Source organism: Malus sylvestris, chromosome 15 (assembly GCF_916048215.2).
Source record: "Malus sylvestris chromosome 15, drMalSylv7.2, whole genome shotgun sequence".
NCBI lineage: Eukaryota > Viridiplantae > Streptophyta > Magnoliopsida > Rosales > Rosaceae > Malus > Malus sylvestris.
The window spans coordinates 51872581-51889384 of NC_062274.1; the positions used below are offsets into that span (position 1 = coordinate 51872581).

Sequence of the window (16804 nt, forward strand, 5' to 3'; positions counted from 1 at the left end):
AATTCCAACCACGTTCACGTTTGCTACATCGACCACGACTTCTTCCGTTTTGACTTTTCTCATTGTTGAAGCATTCTTCTTTCTTCTTTGGGTGGCTTGCTTCTTGAGAAGTTGTTCGTCAGTCTTTTGCCTTTTTGTATTTCTCTTTGTATGCTCGCAACAAACTCATTAATTGCTCTATAGTCATTTCTTCCAAGTTTTTTTGTTTTTTCAACTGTTACGGCGATGTTCTCGAATTTGGGATCCATCAAGCATAGTATCTCCTCCATTAAGAGGTGAGTTTGATCAATTAAAAAGAAATGGTGAAAAGTCTAGAGATGTTAGAATAATGGATGAGATATTACACTCGTTAGATCTAAAATTCGAGCACATCATCGTGACTATTGAAGAAACAACAAACTTGGTAGAAATTACTATAGAGCAATTAATGGGTTCGTTGCAAGCATATGACGAGAAACACAATAAGAGGTAAGGGACTGATTGATAAACAACTCCTTAAGATACAAATCCACCCAAAGAAGAAAGAAGAAAGGTTGAGAAGCCAAAACAGAAGAAATCATGGTCGAGGTTGGGACCTGGACATGGTTGGAATTTCAACAACCATAACAACGAAAGAGGAGAAAGCTCAACAAGAGGTTGTGAAAGAGGACACTCAAATTTGAGGTATGACAAATCTCAAGCTCAATGTTATAATTGTCAAAAGTTTGGGCATTATGCTAAGAAATGTAAAGCTCTAAGGAACATACTTGATGAGAAGATCAATTATGTGAAAGAAGAGAATGACATTGTGTTACTAGCATGCAAATTCTATGCATTACCAGGCACTTCCAAGCTTTAAAGTGATGATTGGTTCAATAACGAAAGTTGAAAACCCATACATTCAAGGTGGAAACATGGGTGCTTGATAAATGACTTCCTCTGGATGGTAGGTTGTGGTTGACTTGTAGTTGGGTGGCTCTCTCGAGACTGAAGCTCCATGGTAGCCTTGGTAGGTTGGGGCTGACAAGTACTGAGGTGGCAATCTTCACAAGCATCATGTTATTCGTATGTATAAGACTGCGTGGAAGATTCACCGTTTTGGTATATTAAATGTTTCCTATACATAATAGGGTGTTTTGATTCTTTTGTATGTGGTCTAATATTTTAGTAGATAGGATGTTAGATCTTTACATATACGTTTAGGGTTCGAAACTTCCTGCTAGATAAATTTAAGGCTGATTTTGGTTCGGCAAATGAACCGAAAAGTGGTTACCAAGGATATCGGAATAAGCAACTAAACTAATCCCAAACCAAAAATTTCGGTTTATTGAAAATCGGTATTTCCAAAATTATTTCGTTTATTTTTTTTCGAGTATGAGAAACTCGAAATCCCTTGATCATGCTTCAAACTACAAGAGGATTCAAACACCTATCATCAACAGCCAACTGTTGCAAATAAGAAACAAGATATGTACCAACTAGGTTGCATGGAAATCATGAATGGAGAACATGTTGATGCTGATTGAACAAAGATGAAGAAGAGTGATGTTTTCTCGAAAGAAAAAAAAATTCTATAATTTCCTTTTTCAATGATGATGGTAGTTCTGATCAGGAGGTTCGTCAAGAGAAGTTCGATCAAGAAAAGTCTGATCATGAGTAGTTCAATCAGGGAAGCATGGTTATGAGTAGTTCAATCAGAGGAATTTTGGTCATGAGTAGTTCAATCAAGAGGGGAGTCTGGTTATGAGTAGTTCGATTAGAGGGGTCCTGGTTATGAGAAGTTCGATCAATGGAAGTTTGATCACGAGGAGCAATCTTATTTTGGTATACCTTCTTCATGGTCTAAAGGGAGAGATTGTTGGGTTTTTCCAGCCCATAATGAGTTGTCGTAAGGTTGTTGGGAAATATAGTCTTAAAATATTAAATTGTTTTTCTAATTGAAGTTGTTTTTCAATTGGAGTGGTTTCTCAATTGGAGTTGGTTACCCAGTTGGAGTTGTTTTCCCAACTGAAGTTGTTAACTGAATTTAAATTGTTTACCAATTTAAGTTGTTTACCCAATTGGTGTTGTTTTACCAATTGGAGTTGTTTCCCCAATTTAAATTGTTTACCCAACTTAAGTTCTTTTACCAATTGGAGTTAGTTTCTCAATTGGAAGGATTCATAACTGGATTTCAACTAGGATTAGTAATACTTATTGAATAAGACCTTTATTGTGTTTGTGTAAAGGGGCTATTGTACTAGTTTTGAATTGGAGCAAAACAATAAGTTGTATACTACGCAAGGAGCTAAACTGAGACAAGGGGAAAGTGTGTGCAAGAGAAAAGAAAAGAGATAAGAGTGTATCCCTTGTTTTTTCAGATTTATCGTCAAATCTTTAATCCTAGAGGCGTGGTAAGATTATCCGTTATATTCATTATTGATATAGTGAAAGATTGTTGTTGCCCCGTAAATGTAGGCACATATAGCCGAACCGCGTTAATTCTTGGTGTGATTTGCCTTGGTTATTTTGTTTTTTGATTTCCCAAGTCAGTTCGTTTTTTTCATTCCTATACGCGATATTCACAACAGAGACCACACATAAAATGAGTGCAGAATATTTGATCTCTCAAATATTTTCGATGGTGGTCCTATCATTGATTGGCTGAACGAAATTGAAAGGCTAGCAATTTATGAAGCCAAAACCATCGGTGCGTCTCTTGAGATCAAATCTTCTACACCCATTTTGTGTGTGGCTTCTATTATTGATTGACACATGTTAAATTTATAACAACAAAGTTCAGGAGAGTTAAGTTTAGTAACACATGTCAATCAATGATAGATACCGCTGAGAAGCCACACACAAAATGAGGGCAGAAGATTTGAACTTAATATTTGAAGATAGAATATAAATTCGACACCAATCAATGCTAAGACTATCACAATCAATAGAAAATAAATATATAAAACCATTAAAGCCAACCAACAAGCAAAGACATAATTTTAAAAAGGATTTTTTTGCAAGTACCATCTAAACTTGTAAGCATGTGTGATAATACCACCTGAATTTTCAATTTTTATTTTTTACCACCTGAACTCTCTTAACAGTTGGAATCTACCATCTAGGTTGTTTTTTATCTATTTAACTATAAAAAAATGTCACATGTAGGGATAGTTACACCAATTAACTTCATGAGGCTGGCTAGAATAGCTCCAAAATAATATTATCTTAGTCAATATGGTCCTATTGCTTGAGTCAATATGGTGCTAAAATTGGGGTTTGTACTGCCCCATGTCGGCAATTCCCTCCATAAGAGTTTGAAAATTTAATATTTGAATAAATTAAAGTGAACCACACATTTATTTGCTGACCTACAAAAATAATTTTGAAAACTCGTTGTAAATGAAAGACTATATTTTTACATAGTTTTTACTTCAATTCTTCAACAACCCTTGTCAAAATCATATTCAAAATCAACTTCTCCATTTCTCTTCAGAACCTTACTTCAACATCGTTACAAAAAAATGTTTTTTGCTTTCATACAAATTGATTCTAATGAGCCTTTGAAAGTGAATTGACAAAAAGATCCCTCCACCTGAGGAGCGCGTAACATGTTCTAACTGCAAAATAAATGGAAGGCGATGGAGTGAGGCAAGGAAATAATGAAATTAACGGAATTATTTTTAAATTAAATTAATAGACATATGTCAAAATATTAGTACACAAAAAAGGAACTGGTTCCTCTCCGGATCCAAAAAGATATGAGCCCACTGAGCAATACATCCGGGTCATTGAAATTTGATCCAACGGTTACAATTATTATAACTCTTAAAGAGATTCTCTGTTTGTAACCGTTAAATCAAATTTTAATGACCTAGATGTATTACTTAATTGGCGCAGATTCCTTAGATCCAGTTCCCACAAAAAGAGACAGATCAGGAGCCCAACACTTTCTAATTTCATTATACGAATCCCACTCTTCACTTGAAGGTTGACACGTGTCCTGAAAAAGTAGCTGAGTCCTTTTTGATTGATCCGATCTTGTCTTCATTCATCGATGTCTCCGAGCACAAGAAGTCTTCCATTTGTGGGTGAATTATTTACCAACCGCCGAACCACCGGACTCCTCGGCCATCATCTCCACAACAACACATGGGAACTCCTTACCCAAACCCCATCTCTCCTACCCGAACCCGCGTGGGCTGGATTGGCATCGGCGTCATGGGCGCCGCCATGGCCACCCGTCTTCTCTCCACCGGCTACTCCGTCACCGTCTACGCTCGCACTCCTTCCAAAGCTCAACCACTACAGTCCCTCGGTGCCCAACTCGCCGATTCCCCTTTTCATCTTGCTCAGCTATGCGACGTCGTCTTCACCATGGTGGGACACCCACAAGATGTGCGATCAAATGTCCTCCACCCAGAAACCGGCATTCTATCCGGCATTAGTCCCAACTCCGTCACCGTCGACATGACTAGCAGTCATCCGGCCCTTGCGCGCGAGATATTCACTGCTGCGCGCGCCAAAAATTGTTGGTCCGTCGATGCGCCGGTGTCGGGTGGCGACATTGGCGCTAGAGAAGGCAAACTCGCCATTCTTGCGGGCGGTGATGCTTCCGTTGTCGAGTGGTTGGCCCCGTTGTTTGACATTTTGGGGAAGGCTACTTATGTGGGGCCTGCCGGTTCTGGCCAGAGTTGCAAGATTGCGAACCAGATTGTAGTGGGAGGGAATTTGCTAGGACTGAGTGAAGGGTTGGTGTTTGCGGAGCAGGCGGGGTTGGATGTGCGGCAGTTTATGGAGGCGGTGAGGGGCGGGGCCGCGGGGTCAATGGTGATGGAGTTGTTTGGGGAGAGGATGATTGGGAGGGACTTCAGGCCTGGTGGGTTTGCTGAGTATATGGTGAAGGATTTGGGAATGGGTGTGGATGTTGTGGAGGAGAGTGAGGATGAGAGAGTGGTGGTGTTACCTGGTGCTGCATTGTGCAAGCAGTTATATTCCGGCATGGTGGCGAATGGAGACGGGAAGCTTGGAACTCAAGGTCTTATCACTGCCATAGAGAGGCTCAATGGAAAGTGAGATGAAATGGTCACCTCAATTTGAAAGGTTTGGGCCGAAATCTTTTGAGTTTTACAGATTGTCACAACATCCCTGCTCTTTTCTTCTGTGTATTTTCGTAGCCTTGATCCATGGTACGTACTATCTACTTGTTTTCGTGATTTATCTACGGTATCTTCAAATGTTAGTTTTAGTTCCTAAATCCTTGAGCTTGGAAAGTGAAGTTGATGGAACTAATAGAACCCCAATTGTTCACTGTGAGGGGTGAAATTTTTTGCCAAATTACCATTCCAACCGTACCATATCAAAGTTATGCAAAAAAAATTTGTACCATTGGTAATGATACGGTATTTGTATTGTACCGTATATTTTTTTATACAATAATGGTATTTAAAATCATTAACAATGGTATACCGTACCATATCACTGCTATTAATATTATATTATTTATTTATTCATTTATATATAATTAGGTATTATTATCATTATATATGCACTTTATAATTTTTCCTTAGTTATTTATCCAATCATCTCACCCTCTAACATCTACTTTCCCAATAAAAAAACCTAAGCCTTTTTGCGCTACGACTCTTCATCTTTTCACTCATCTAGCCACCGACTTCATCTCTGTTGCTCCAATTCCGACGACTCTCTTTTTCCTGAGTCCATCTCATCTTCTCTTTCATCAAATTAGGATGTTTTTCTTCTTGACTTCGTCTAACAAGTTAATTTTTGTATAATTTTAAAGATGTAAAGATGAAATTTAGGAATCTTTGTACTATTTATATTAGGGATATTGGATTCTTTCAGCAACTCGTCTATCTATTTACTTCTTGTTTCTTAAATGAATCTCTATAAAATTCTCATAATTAAATAAAAAGTTTTAGAAATCCAAGGGAATTGGCCAAAACACGTTTGTGCCTTAAATTGGATTGGAAAAAAAAAAATTGACCCAAAAGAATGGCCCAAAACAAAATGGTAATTACCGTTACCATACCATGTCAACCGAACCATTTAGGATGTCGAAATTTGATATACCGAAAGTTTGACACAGTCATGATAATAGATTTTATCATATTAATTGGTACATGGATTTTGATATGATAATCATACCAATAGCACCCCTACTCAGCTGCACTTCAGTATAAACATTCTCGGTTGGTGTATGTGTCCGGTAATAATTTGGATAGAACCGTAAACGTCATCGATTCTCTCATAACTGTAGCCTGTTTTGTATAATTGACACTTGCGTTTCTATGTCCAAGTCTAGCATCCATAAGCTAACATTCATTGTTTACTTGACAAAACGATATTTTGACAAAACGATAATTAAAGTTAATACTCTAATGTGCGAAAAAGTTAATTCAAACTTAGGTTCAAAGAGTTTCAAACTTGGGCGCATAAAAAATAAGACGTTTATCATAAAATTAGGTATTTCTTCTTTGCGTGAAAATATTATCTAAGCGTGTGTGATTGATTGAAATACGATTAATTTGATCTCCCTTATTTACTGGGTGACATGTTTACTTGGAATGAGCAAAGTCTTAAACTCAAGACCTTGAGTAAGAGTGAATACTCTTAATCAACTGAGCTACTAATTTTTTTGTAAAACTAAAAGCAAAAGAAAATATGAACCTTATCAATGGGACTTATTTCCCTAAGATCTTTTGTAGCAAGTAGCAATTGCAATTTTGTTGGATATTTATTAGGGATTGTGGGTTATGGCTTTTTTTTTATGGTTAAAAGGTAAATTTATTACCAACGCAACAAATTTACACAAACAGAACTCTGTGAAGCACCATACAAAATATGGGATTTGGATCCTCTCTGAGGTAACTAATCGGGATCCTCCTGATTAGTGTTCGTAGACCGTTGAATTTTTATCCAACGGCTATAAACAAGGAACCCTCTAAAAGTTATAATAATTGTTAAGAATTGTTGATTACAACTAAGGAGGAGTGAGCAGTGGTTGTGTGTGCGGCGGCCTACGGCTGCTGGGTGTGTGTTCAGATGTAATTTGTAAAATTGGGTTTCCACACGACTTTCTTTCTACTTTTTAGGCTGAGGGCGATAATAAATTAAATTAATTTACGATATGAAAGAAAAATACATTTTAAGCTAATTGGACGGAATTCATGTCCACACATTATTTTTTACTTTTTATTTGAAAAACATTATAATGTTGTAAATAGAGGGTATGTATGCCCATATGCATACAGTAAATTTTTCACAAGCTTAATAGTATAATTTGTTTGCTTTCAAAGTATTTGCTCAATAAATAGAGCATTACGGGTGTTCAAAAATATAGAGTGAGAAAGAAAGAAAAGTTCAAATATTTTCGATATCCTCCTATTTCTCTCCTATCTGCAATTATTTTGTGTTACTGTAATATATTGCAACAACCTTGCTCATGTCCCTAGCAAAAGTTATCTCTCTAACTTTTGCCTATTTATAATACGTTATCAGCACGACTCTATAATCATTTCTCATTTCCCTTCATCGAAAGAAAAAAAAATGTTTCCTCTAAGGTTTTTACTATTCTTCTTCCTCCTCTGCCTCAATTGTTGGATATACCCTAGCGAAGAACTGTTTTCACCATGTTTACTTCTAGTTCTCAACCTAACAATAACTTATATCTTTGATTTCTTATTTGGTGTAGCTCTTAACTACTAACCCAGTGTTTATTTATGCAATCCAAGATGAAACCCAAGCGCCACTGCCATCCTTGTTTGTCTTAGCACTCAATTGAAGGGCGATTTTGCAACAACTGTATGGTCAGAGATCAAGTGGTCACTACTCGGTAGAAAGTTTCAGTTTAATTATCATACTCCAACAGTCTTCACAACTTTAAAAATTCATAACGATGACAAAATTTCCGGTACATAAGGTCCGTACTTCTTCTTTTCCAGGGCCTAGATGTCACTAGCAGGCTCATTCCTGCAAAAACACACCGAGTTAAGTGCGTGATTTCCATTGCACCGAAAAGCTAATAATGGATCAACACACACCTTTTTAACGCTTCCGCTCTGCCCGCCACTTGAATACAAGGTTGGATGATGGGGAGACAATCTCATCTTCACATAGTTTGCGTTTTTTACCCTTTTTCTGTAATTTAGACGGAAACGTATTCAAAACTATCCACAGACAACCAAACTCCCAGAACTAAGCAAAGAAATTAGATGTCAATACCTTTAATTCCTTCTGCATTGCCATATCCATATAGATTTTCTCCAACTCATTGACTCTGTTACTCCTTGCTTCGAGCTCTCTGTAGGAACCAGCTGTTTTCCTGCACATTGTAGACAACAATATAAGACTTAAACAAAATAATGATATCGTGCTTCAAGAATCCTTGCTGACAATGAAACAGGAAGGCAGATGCAAGAATTATTCCACAAATTGAAAGGTAGCATAAGAATAACAGGAATTTGTTAACATGAGTGAGCTACCTAGGATTCATGGACAAAAAAACGGCATAAAAGAAATTCTCAACCGAAATACAATTCCAACTAGCACCTAATAGTTGGGCCGCAGACCAACTTCTAATTTATTGTTTTTATTTCAATTTCAATTTTGCCAAAGAGCTCTTTATCCCATGCAAAGTTGGGCTTTAGTTGGCATAGCAGCAAAGAGCTGTTTATCAAACCGGTTAATAACTTAATATACAGAACAACTTTTGCGAGACAATTTTTTATTTTTTTTGCCATATACTTGTAACCATTAAGATTTGTTTATGCTCTTGTAGGTCAGTTGGCATAATCACAAATCACACTCACATAACTGTATAAAAGCCAAGTTGCAGCCTTTAGACTAAACATTAAGAGACTAGGTTTGCTTAGAACCTTTTCTCTATTAAGAAACATTCTAGTCCTATTCACTTCACGATTGATGGCCTGTTATCACAAAGTAATCTTATTGCTTTGAGAATGCAACCACGCAAAGTGCAAAGGGATCACTGCACAAGTATTCTTAGATAGCAATAATGCCAAGATCTTATCACCATAATCAATGCATAGAAATGCATAATTGATGCAAAATTGATGAAAATCAAAAGACCAAAACTTCCAGAATAAACCTAACTCCTCAATCTGTCCTCGATCACTGTAAATTTTGTTTCTACCTTTTTATATGATCAGGAATGTCCTCAGAAACTGGCATTTTTCCACTTCTTGAACGTGATTGAATTTCTCTAGCCTCCTCTCTGGCAAAAAAATAATTAACAATATATTTTTTAAATGTGCAAAACAAGATAAAACATATTTGGCAAATGGGAACATAAATGATGTGAAATTAAGAAACTACTTTCCCTCCGAACTCTTTCACCCAGAGTGGTAAGTGAATTCTATAACATTATAGGTCTTATCCCCATGTGAAAGAATTGAAGAATAATGTCTTCCCAGGAAAAAATTAATAACACTTAAGAAATTAGCCTAGTGTCCCCAGTTGAAGCCATGAGGATCTACTCTATTATAACTACATGGGCCAGAAAGGAAGCAGTTTACAGATTTATAATAGCACGCTTATAGTCCTTGTATCACTGTATTTCTATGTCCCCTTTCTCAGGGCCTTAATAGTTTTTGTAAATATACTCAAGTGAACAGGATCAAAAACATTTCATACAAGTCCAAAATGGGATCAGGAGAAACATATTGATCAAGTTTTATGTATGCGTCTTCCCATTTGTTACAGTATTCCTTTTCAGTGTCTGTAAGGGTGGATGTGAAACTTCGGGTTCATGTACAGTAGATATGTGTTTGTGTTTGTGTTTGTGTGTGTTTTATGTTGTGTATTTGCTTGGAAAAAGGGGTTAAAATCACTCTAGATACATATGCCTACTAATGAAAAAACCAATTCAATGAACATGAAAAATATACATAACAAAATCAATTAGAACAATGTAAACAGACATCTGTGGATAATAAGGGACAACAAAGAACCGAAAAATGGTGAAAATAGCCTTTCACCATATCCAGTCTGATTACAAATAACAGCAGCAACGAAAAATTACAAATTAAAAAAATCCATTAATTCAGAATTATGATTCTCCATGGATAGAAGATGTGAAGGAAGCTCAAACCTGTCTTCGGCAAAGTAAACGTGTCTACTTGAAGGCCGATTATCAAGAGAGTGCAGTGTCGCAGTTAACTTTTCAATTTTCTGCATTAATTAACACCATAATAAGAACCATGTTAAATTCATAAAACCAACCGGTAGACCATAGCTTCATGATATATATTTATAACCTTTTTCTCACTCTGCACTTTCTGAAATATGTATCCAATATCTTGGGTCTTCATAAGCATGAGCTCTTCTGGAGTGTACTTGTTTGCCTGACTCCTGTAGTAAAAATCCATATCACGTGAGTAGCAAGTGTGAAAAAGAAACATGATATAGAAGAGCAAACGAGAGTTTTATGTTACTCTAATTTATGGACTCCATTAACAGTTCGTGTCTTGATCATCTTGAAGTTGAACTCATCTGGGTTTCTGTAGAAGGCTTTCTGCTTCAGTATCTGATGAGTGAAAAGACAGATGAGACATAGCCTAAGATGTATACCATATCAGGAAGTTAAATTACCAGACTATTAATAGATGACGAAATCCAAGGAGAAAAACAACAAAGCCATCATAAAACTACCCGTAAAGTCTCCTCCTTTTTGTGATATGCTTTCGCACGCTCAACATAGTCCTTATGCTTTTCAAGAAGCCCAAATTTTTTCCTCGATTCCCTATCAAATATTTGGACCCAAAACACAAAAACATTAATCCCATCATCTGATGCAAAAAAACATCATCCGAAAGTCCAACAGCAAAAGGAATGTGGTCACTCACGGTTGAGCTCGCTCCTTGTGAGCCCGTCGGCTAACGGCGTTCCTTAAAGACGACATGCTGAAAAATTCAAAGCAACCACCACAAGTTAAATGCGAAGGTAGCACTAAAGCTGAATTTTTTAAGCTGTGGAATTACAGATACAACAAATATTCATAACCATCTCAAACAAATTTGATAAACCACAATGTCGAACAATTAGGGAAATTAATTCTTGGGTAAGTTCCAAGAGCTTAAATCTTTACCCGTCGCTTACAACAATTGAATTGAATTGAATTAAAACCCTAAAAATCTAAGCAGCAACTAGGTTGTTAAAGTTGAGCAATTTGAAAGATGAATAACAATAACAAAGATTAAAGCGAAACAAACCTTGACGATGAAGAATTGGGATTCCTGAGCAGTCGAATGAAATTCCGAATCCCTCCTTACTCTTTAGATGATGGAATTAAAGCGCAGGCAAAACCCTAGATGGAGAACTGGCCTTTGGAACACGCAGACTAAAACCCTAGAAAATTATTAGGGTATAAGAATTAGGGGTGGTTCGGTATGGGATCCCATACCGAAACCCTTGTCCCGATTCCCAAACCGAAATTTTCGGGAATCCCAATTGCAATACCGATCCCAAACCAAATTTTCGGGAATCCCGAAATAGTTTCGGGATTTCGGGACAAATCGGGAATCCCGAAATGGTTTTGGGCTTTTGGACTAAAATTTGACATATTATGCTTTTGGGCTAAAATTCAATCTTTTATATTGAAAAATTGACATATAGGCCTATTAAAAAGAAATCTGCCTATTCAATACTTTCATAGCATCTGCCCAATCTGCCAATTTGACATAGTTTCATACTTTCATTGCGTCTGCCTATTCAAAAGCAATCTGCCAATCTGTCTGTGCACAATAGCATCTGCCTATTCAATTTCTACTACACATGCATGCAATAAAAATAAATTAAGTACCAAATCCAAAAGCAAAAATATTAGCATTCAACATAGAAATATATTCCGAGCAAATAAAAACCAGCTCGTTTCTAATATAGAGGATGGCAAACCTACAGACTTTGTAACGTCATGTCTTTTTTCTACTAATCCGTGCACAAATATGCCAATTAAATGGCAAGGCCCAGTTAAGTATCTGCCTAGAATATGCCAATCTGTGCACAGAATTACAAAACTTGATTTGCTATCAAACATTAAAGCAAGACCATGTATCTAAGATTCTATAGCCAAAACAAAAATATTACCTGACGCAGCGTGTGACTAATTTGAAGTTTGAACAGGTGAAATGATTAACTCCTCAGTTGCTACAGCAGTGCTAGACCTGCTAACACTTCTCCCTGAAGATAACCAGGAAATCAGTCAGCATAGATAATCACTTGTAGTAGTGCTTAATAATTTTCTTTGTTGATTAATGATCAATGATAGCGGTTTAATTTATCACATGTAAAGGTGCACCAGTGAACGCTTAATTCAATGATGTGTGTGCAGGTGTAAAGAGATTTACTTATTGTCGCAAGTAAGACTCCAAGAAAAAAGTATAACTTCAATCTATTTCTCCAGAGTGTAAACTCAGGGGTATTATTCTCATTAAACCCTTTGTTAGTTAAGGTATCGCAACAAAAGTGCAGTTCATTAAGAATTGAGTTGAAATTCTCCACTTCCAAGCTATGATATTAGAGCCTAACAATTTGAACTAGCCATCTAGAAAGTTGAAGAGTTTCCCTGTAAGTATTATGTGAACATGAAATTAATGGACTAACACAGCGCCTAGTACCAACATTCTGAATGAAGCGAGCAGGATGCAACCAGAAACAACTTTAACCCCCCTACAACCCGCCAAAACCAAATACATAGCATCAAACACGGGTGCCGCAGCGCATCATCAATAAAAGAAACGATTTTTAAAAAAGAATACGACAAACTCAATCAAACATCATTTTAATTATTGAATGACTACTAACTAACAGATGAAGATGGAAGAAATGTATAAGTTATTAACACACAAACAAAAAAAATTGCCAACAATCCCTACTTTGGATGAGTGTCAGAAATTAGATTTCAAAACACTAATAAATTAGTTACCTAATTTGGGGTGAGAGTGAGACTCGGACTCGGTGCTAGATCGAGAGTTCTGTCCGTGAGAGAGAGATCGCAAGAGTCGGAGACGATTCGTGAAGGAAGGCTGGAGAGTTCAGTCTTTGATGCTTTGGCGTGGCGGTGGCTGGGTGGTGATTCGTGAAGGAAGGCTGGGCGGCTGGAGAGTCAGAGACGATTCGAAGGAAGGCTGTCGGTGTTGGAAGGCTGAGTGAGAAATCAGAAATCAAACTAGACTGGGAGAAACCTAACAAGGAATGGATGGCATGGATTAATTTGAAGCAATCCAACGGTTCAAATTAACTCTAACTATAATTAAAAAAACAATATATATTATTATCTATATATATATATAGATAATAATCGGGATTTGGATCCTCTCTGAGGTAACTAATCGGGATCCTCCTGATTAATGTTCGTGGACCGTTGAATTTTTATCCAACGGCTATAAACAAAGAACCCTCTAAAAATTATAATAATTATCGTGATAAAAATCCAATGATCCATTTACAGTGATCAGGAGGATCCCAACCAGTTGCCTCAGTGAGGATCCAAATCCCTAAATATGGACCCCCAAAAGCAACACAAAAAAGAGCCAACACAAGGTCTGGAGCCAACAGAAAGACCTAAACAAAGAAACCCTAGCATAATATTGCCGCTGCCGGAGCTCCAACCACCCATTGCAAACCAACACCCTCTGCAAACGCCTGAGATCAAACCAAACAAAGCCCAGGATTGAAGGACCACCCATTGCAAACCAACACCCTTTGCAGACTCCTGAGATCACACCAAACAAAGCCCCACAATTGAAGAACAAGGCTCCGTAGTCCTCCAACAAGCCCCACAAAGATCGTCGCCGCAGCTACAAATGAAAGGATGCACATCCAATAAGCAACAATGCCTACAGCAAACACAAGGAAGGTGGTGGTGTTAACACCCGAACCAAAGCTCTACACACCTTCTGATAAAGTTGTGACAAATCGTGTCAAATAGAGGTCCGAAAGGGAGAGAGTTTACAGGAAGTTGGGGTTATGGCTAAGTGGGAAGAATGAGATTATAAAGGCATAAAATTATAATAGATGCTAATCACAAAAGAATCACATTCCCAGATGGCAATTCTTTCACCAACGGCTTATTCAACAAACAACAAAAATATTACAAGTCACTTGCTAATGTTGCCATTGAGCAGGTCAATAACAGAGATAACCCCATGAATGCCAAGCTTCCCATCCCCATTAGCCACCATCGCTGAATACATCTGCTTACTTAACGCCGCCCCCGGCAGCACCACCACCCTCTCATCCTCCTCCTCCTCCACCACATCCACTCCCATCCCCAAATCCTTCACCAAATACTCTGCAAACCCGCCAGGCCTCATGTCCCTCTCTATCATTTTCTCCCCAAACAACTCCATCAGCGTTGACCCCGCCGCCCCTCCTCCCATCGCCTCCAAAAACTGCTTTAAATCCAACCCCGCCCGCTCCGCAAACACCAGCCCTTCACTCAACCCAACCAACCCCACTTCGCCCACAATGTTGTTTCCTATTTTGCAACTCTGACCGCACCCGGCTTCCCCCATGTAGGTAACCTTTCCCATGATGTCAAACAACGACGTCAACCACTTCACAACTCCGGCATCTCCGCCGGCGAATATTCCAAGTTTTCCTTCCCTAGCACCCACGTCGGCCCCAGAAACTGGGGCATCCACAGCCCAGCAATCTCTGGCTCGCGCGGCAGCAGATATCTCTCGTGCCAGGGAGGGTAGATTGGTAGTCATATCCACCGTGACGCCGTTCGGGTTTAGGCCCGAAAGGACGCCGTTTGTCTCCAAGATAACTTGTCGAACATCCGGCGGGTGTCCCACAATGGTGAAAACAACGTCGCAGGATTTAGCAACTTCAAACGGGGATTTGGCGAGGCGGGCGCCCTGGGATTGGAGGGAGAGGGCTTTGGACGGAGTGCGAGCGTAGATGGTGAGGGAGTAGCCGGCGGAGAGGAGGCGGGAGGCCATGGCTGCACCCATTAAGCCAATACCGATCCACCCGATCTGGGTTTGGGCAGGAGTGATGGGGTTCGGGTAAGGGGTTCCCATGAGCAGAGGTAATCAAGGAAGGTGGCAGCGGATACATGATAATCATATTATAATTTCTCCCCACGAAATTCTAGTGTTTGGTCTGATCGATGCTACTATAAAATCAAGGTAATAAGGGCTGGTTTGGTATTGTTGTGCTTTGAAAAAAAACTGCTGTGATAATAAGCGGCTGTGCTGTGAGAATAAGCGACTGTGAAATAAATCAGCAGAGTGTTTGGTAAACTTTTTTGTAAAAGTGCTTTTGAAAAAAAAAACAATCTGATAGTGAGTCTTTTCATTAAAGGAGCAATGTAGCTCCGTGTGCTTTGAAAAAAAAAACCAGTTTTCCAAAGCTGCAAATAGCAGCTTTGGCTTTTTCCTTTGATTTTAGCTTATTCTCACAGCAGCTTCCAAAATAAGCCATTTTTTTTCAGTTTACCAAACACCTAAAACCCTCACAATTTTTTTTCATGGGTGCTTTTTTTTTAATCACCTCACTCCCAAACCACCCCTAAGGCTCGTGCGTTACGGATGAATTTTTCAAAATAAAAACTAATGAAAAATGTTTGAAAATTTTGAATTTTAACAATAAGAACAAAATAAAGGATAAAGTAAATAGTATTATGATTGATTTTTTAATGTAAAAATGTAGTTTTTCGTTAAAATGAACAGTACCGGGAGTTTTTCGTTAAATTTCTCTTTTTCAAAAGACACTCCATATTCAAATGGTTGCTTCACGCGCCTTATAATAAGTAAAGACACACGTCAAAATATAATACTTTCTCTATTTATATTGACATGCAGTGTAACGTATTTGTACCTTACATGAATGTTTGTTAGTCCTCGCTAAGTGAGACTGGACTAGGTGTTAGTGTAGTTTCATGTTTGTTAGAGGAAATGATTAGTTTTAGTGGGATTAAACCTCACTCGCCTCAACTACGGGGCTCGCTAGATAGTATTAGCGAGACCTCCCGAATACCATCGGATTGCTAAGACCCTTCTTTTCTCTCGCATTGTCCCGCTTGACTCCTTGCTCTGCTCGACTGCTCATCATGCTCGACAAACCTTGCCGAACCATCACAGGACCACCGTCGCGTCCTCGTAAATCACAGCTTCCTCTGCCACTTTCTCTTGTTAGTTTTCTTCAATTTTGTTTTGAAGATTTGTGAAATTATTACTAGGTTTTGATAGATTTCTGATTTTGATCGATTTGTGGGTTTGATTGATTTTTGGGATTTGATTGGTTTCTGGGTTTATTTGTTTCTGGGTTTTGATTGCTACCCATTTGTTTTCAATTTATCTACTATTTTTCCTTTTATGAATTGATTTATAAGTTTTTGTAAGTTGAAGTGCTTTTTTTCTTCATTCCCTGCTTTCGTTTTGCTATAAATTTCTGTTGGGAATTTTGAGTATAAATTTCATTGTCCCACATTGATTACTACTAAAAGGTTTCCTCACTTTATAAAACTTTGTTTTTTATAGAAAGTTATTGAAGTGATGAACCTTAGAAAACAAAATTGGGCTCACCTTGGGGTTGGGCTTTGGAGTATACTAATTAATTATCAAAAGATGGGCCTTGGGCTAAGGCTCTAATAATTAAATATTTAATTAATTATTTTCGGATTTAATTAATTTTGAATTTAATTAATTAATTAATTATTATTATTTTATCAACAAACTCATCCCTTTCAGATGAAGTCTGAAAAGTGATGAAAGAACGCAGAGCAAAGCACCCCTCTGAAGAAGATGTCTCCCAACAGACACATCTCATTCTCATACTTGTTGCGAACAAGCATAAA

The 16804-nt window shown here is 37.9% G+C and overlaps 3 protein-coding genes across 11 annotated transcripts; 1 reads left to right on the top strand and 2 right to left on the bottom strand.

Moving 5' to 3' along the window:
- The first annotated feature begins 3960 nt into the window (after positions 1-3960).
- Positions 3961-5419, top strand: LOC126604466 (probable 3-hydroxyisobutyrate dehydrogenase-like 2, mitochondrial). The gene has a single exon (XM_050271728.1). It carries the CDS (start codon positions 4111-4113, stop codon positions 5032-5034), a length of 924 nt encoding a protein of 307 aa, XP_050127685.1. The 5' UTR covers positions 3961-4110; the 3' UTR covers positions 5035-5419.
- A 2388-nt stretch (positions 5420-7807) lies between these two features.
- On the bottom strand, positions 7808-12978 carry LOC126604468 (probable U3 small nucleolar RNA-associated protein 11). Of its 5 annotated transcripts, none has more exons than XM_050271735.1 (12): positions 12923-12978; positions 12085-12177; positions 11211-11305; positions 10845-10901; positions 10651-10741; positions 10434-10525; positions 10257-10350; positions 10091-10170; positions 9134-9214; positions 8203-8302; positions 8022-8118; positions 7808-7950 (listed from the first exon to the last, which is right to left on the bottom strand). In XM_050271735.1, the coding sequence occupies exons 4-11, from the start codon at positions 10898-10900 to the stop codon at positions 8026-8028; spliced, it is 687 nt and encodes a 228-aa protein (XP_050127692.1). In that variant the 5' UTR covers position 10901; positions 11211-11305; positions 12085-12177; positions 12923-12978; the 3' UTR covers positions 7808-7950; positions 8022-8025. The 5 variants fall into 5 exon arrangements, with proteins under 5 accessions (XP_050127692.1, XP_050127691.1, XP_050127690.1 ...); XM_050271734.1 differs by having other exon boundaries at positions 11211-11338; XM_050271733.1 differs by having other exon boundaries at positions 11211-11346.
- Positions 11809-15083, bottom strand: LOC126604465 (probable 3-hydroxyisobutyrate dehydrogenase-like 3, mitochondrial). Of its 5 annotated transcripts, none has more exons than XM_050271725.1 (4): positions 14094-15083; positions 13446-13835; positions 12923-13181; positions 11809-12177 (listed from the first exon to the last, which is right to left on the bottom strand). In XM_050271725.1, the coding sequence occupies exon 1, from the start codon at positions 15024-15026 to the stop codon at positions 14097-14099; it is 930 nt and encodes a 309-aa protein (XP_050127682.1). In that variant the 5' UTR covers positions 15027-15083; the 3' UTR covers positions 11809-12177; positions 12923-13181; positions 13446-13835; positions 14094-14096. The 5 variants fall into 5 exon arrangements, with proteins under 5 accessions (XP_050127682.1, XP_050127681.1, XP_050127683.1 ...); XM_050271724.1 differs by having other exon boundaries at positions 13446-13796; positions 13893-15080; XM_050271726.1 differs by having other exon boundaries at positions 11809-11994; positions 12085-12177; positions 13446-15080.
- Positions 15084-16804: the final 1721 nt, after the last annotated feature.

Coding starts and splice junctions, on each gene's coding strand:
- LOC126604466 (XM_050271728.1), top strand. CDS start 4,111: ATGGGAACTCCTTACCCAAACCCCATCTCTCCTACCCGAACCCGCGTG.
- LOC126604468 (XM_050271735.1), bottom strand. CDS start 10,900: ATGTCGTCTTTAAGGAACGCCGTTAGCCGACGGGCTCACAAGGAGCGA. Junction 10,351..10,433: donor AATGGAGTCCATAAATTAGA/GTAACATAAAAC, acceptor TTTTTACTACAG/GAGTCAGGCAAACAAGTACA. Junction 10,171..10,256: donor AAGTGCAGAGTGAGAAAAAG/GTTATAAATATA, acceptor TAATTAATGCAG/AAAATTGAAAAGTTAACTGC.
- LOC126604465 (XM_050271725.1), bottom strand. CDS start 15,026: ATGGGAACCCCTTACCCGAACCCCATCACTCCTGCCCAAACCCAGATC.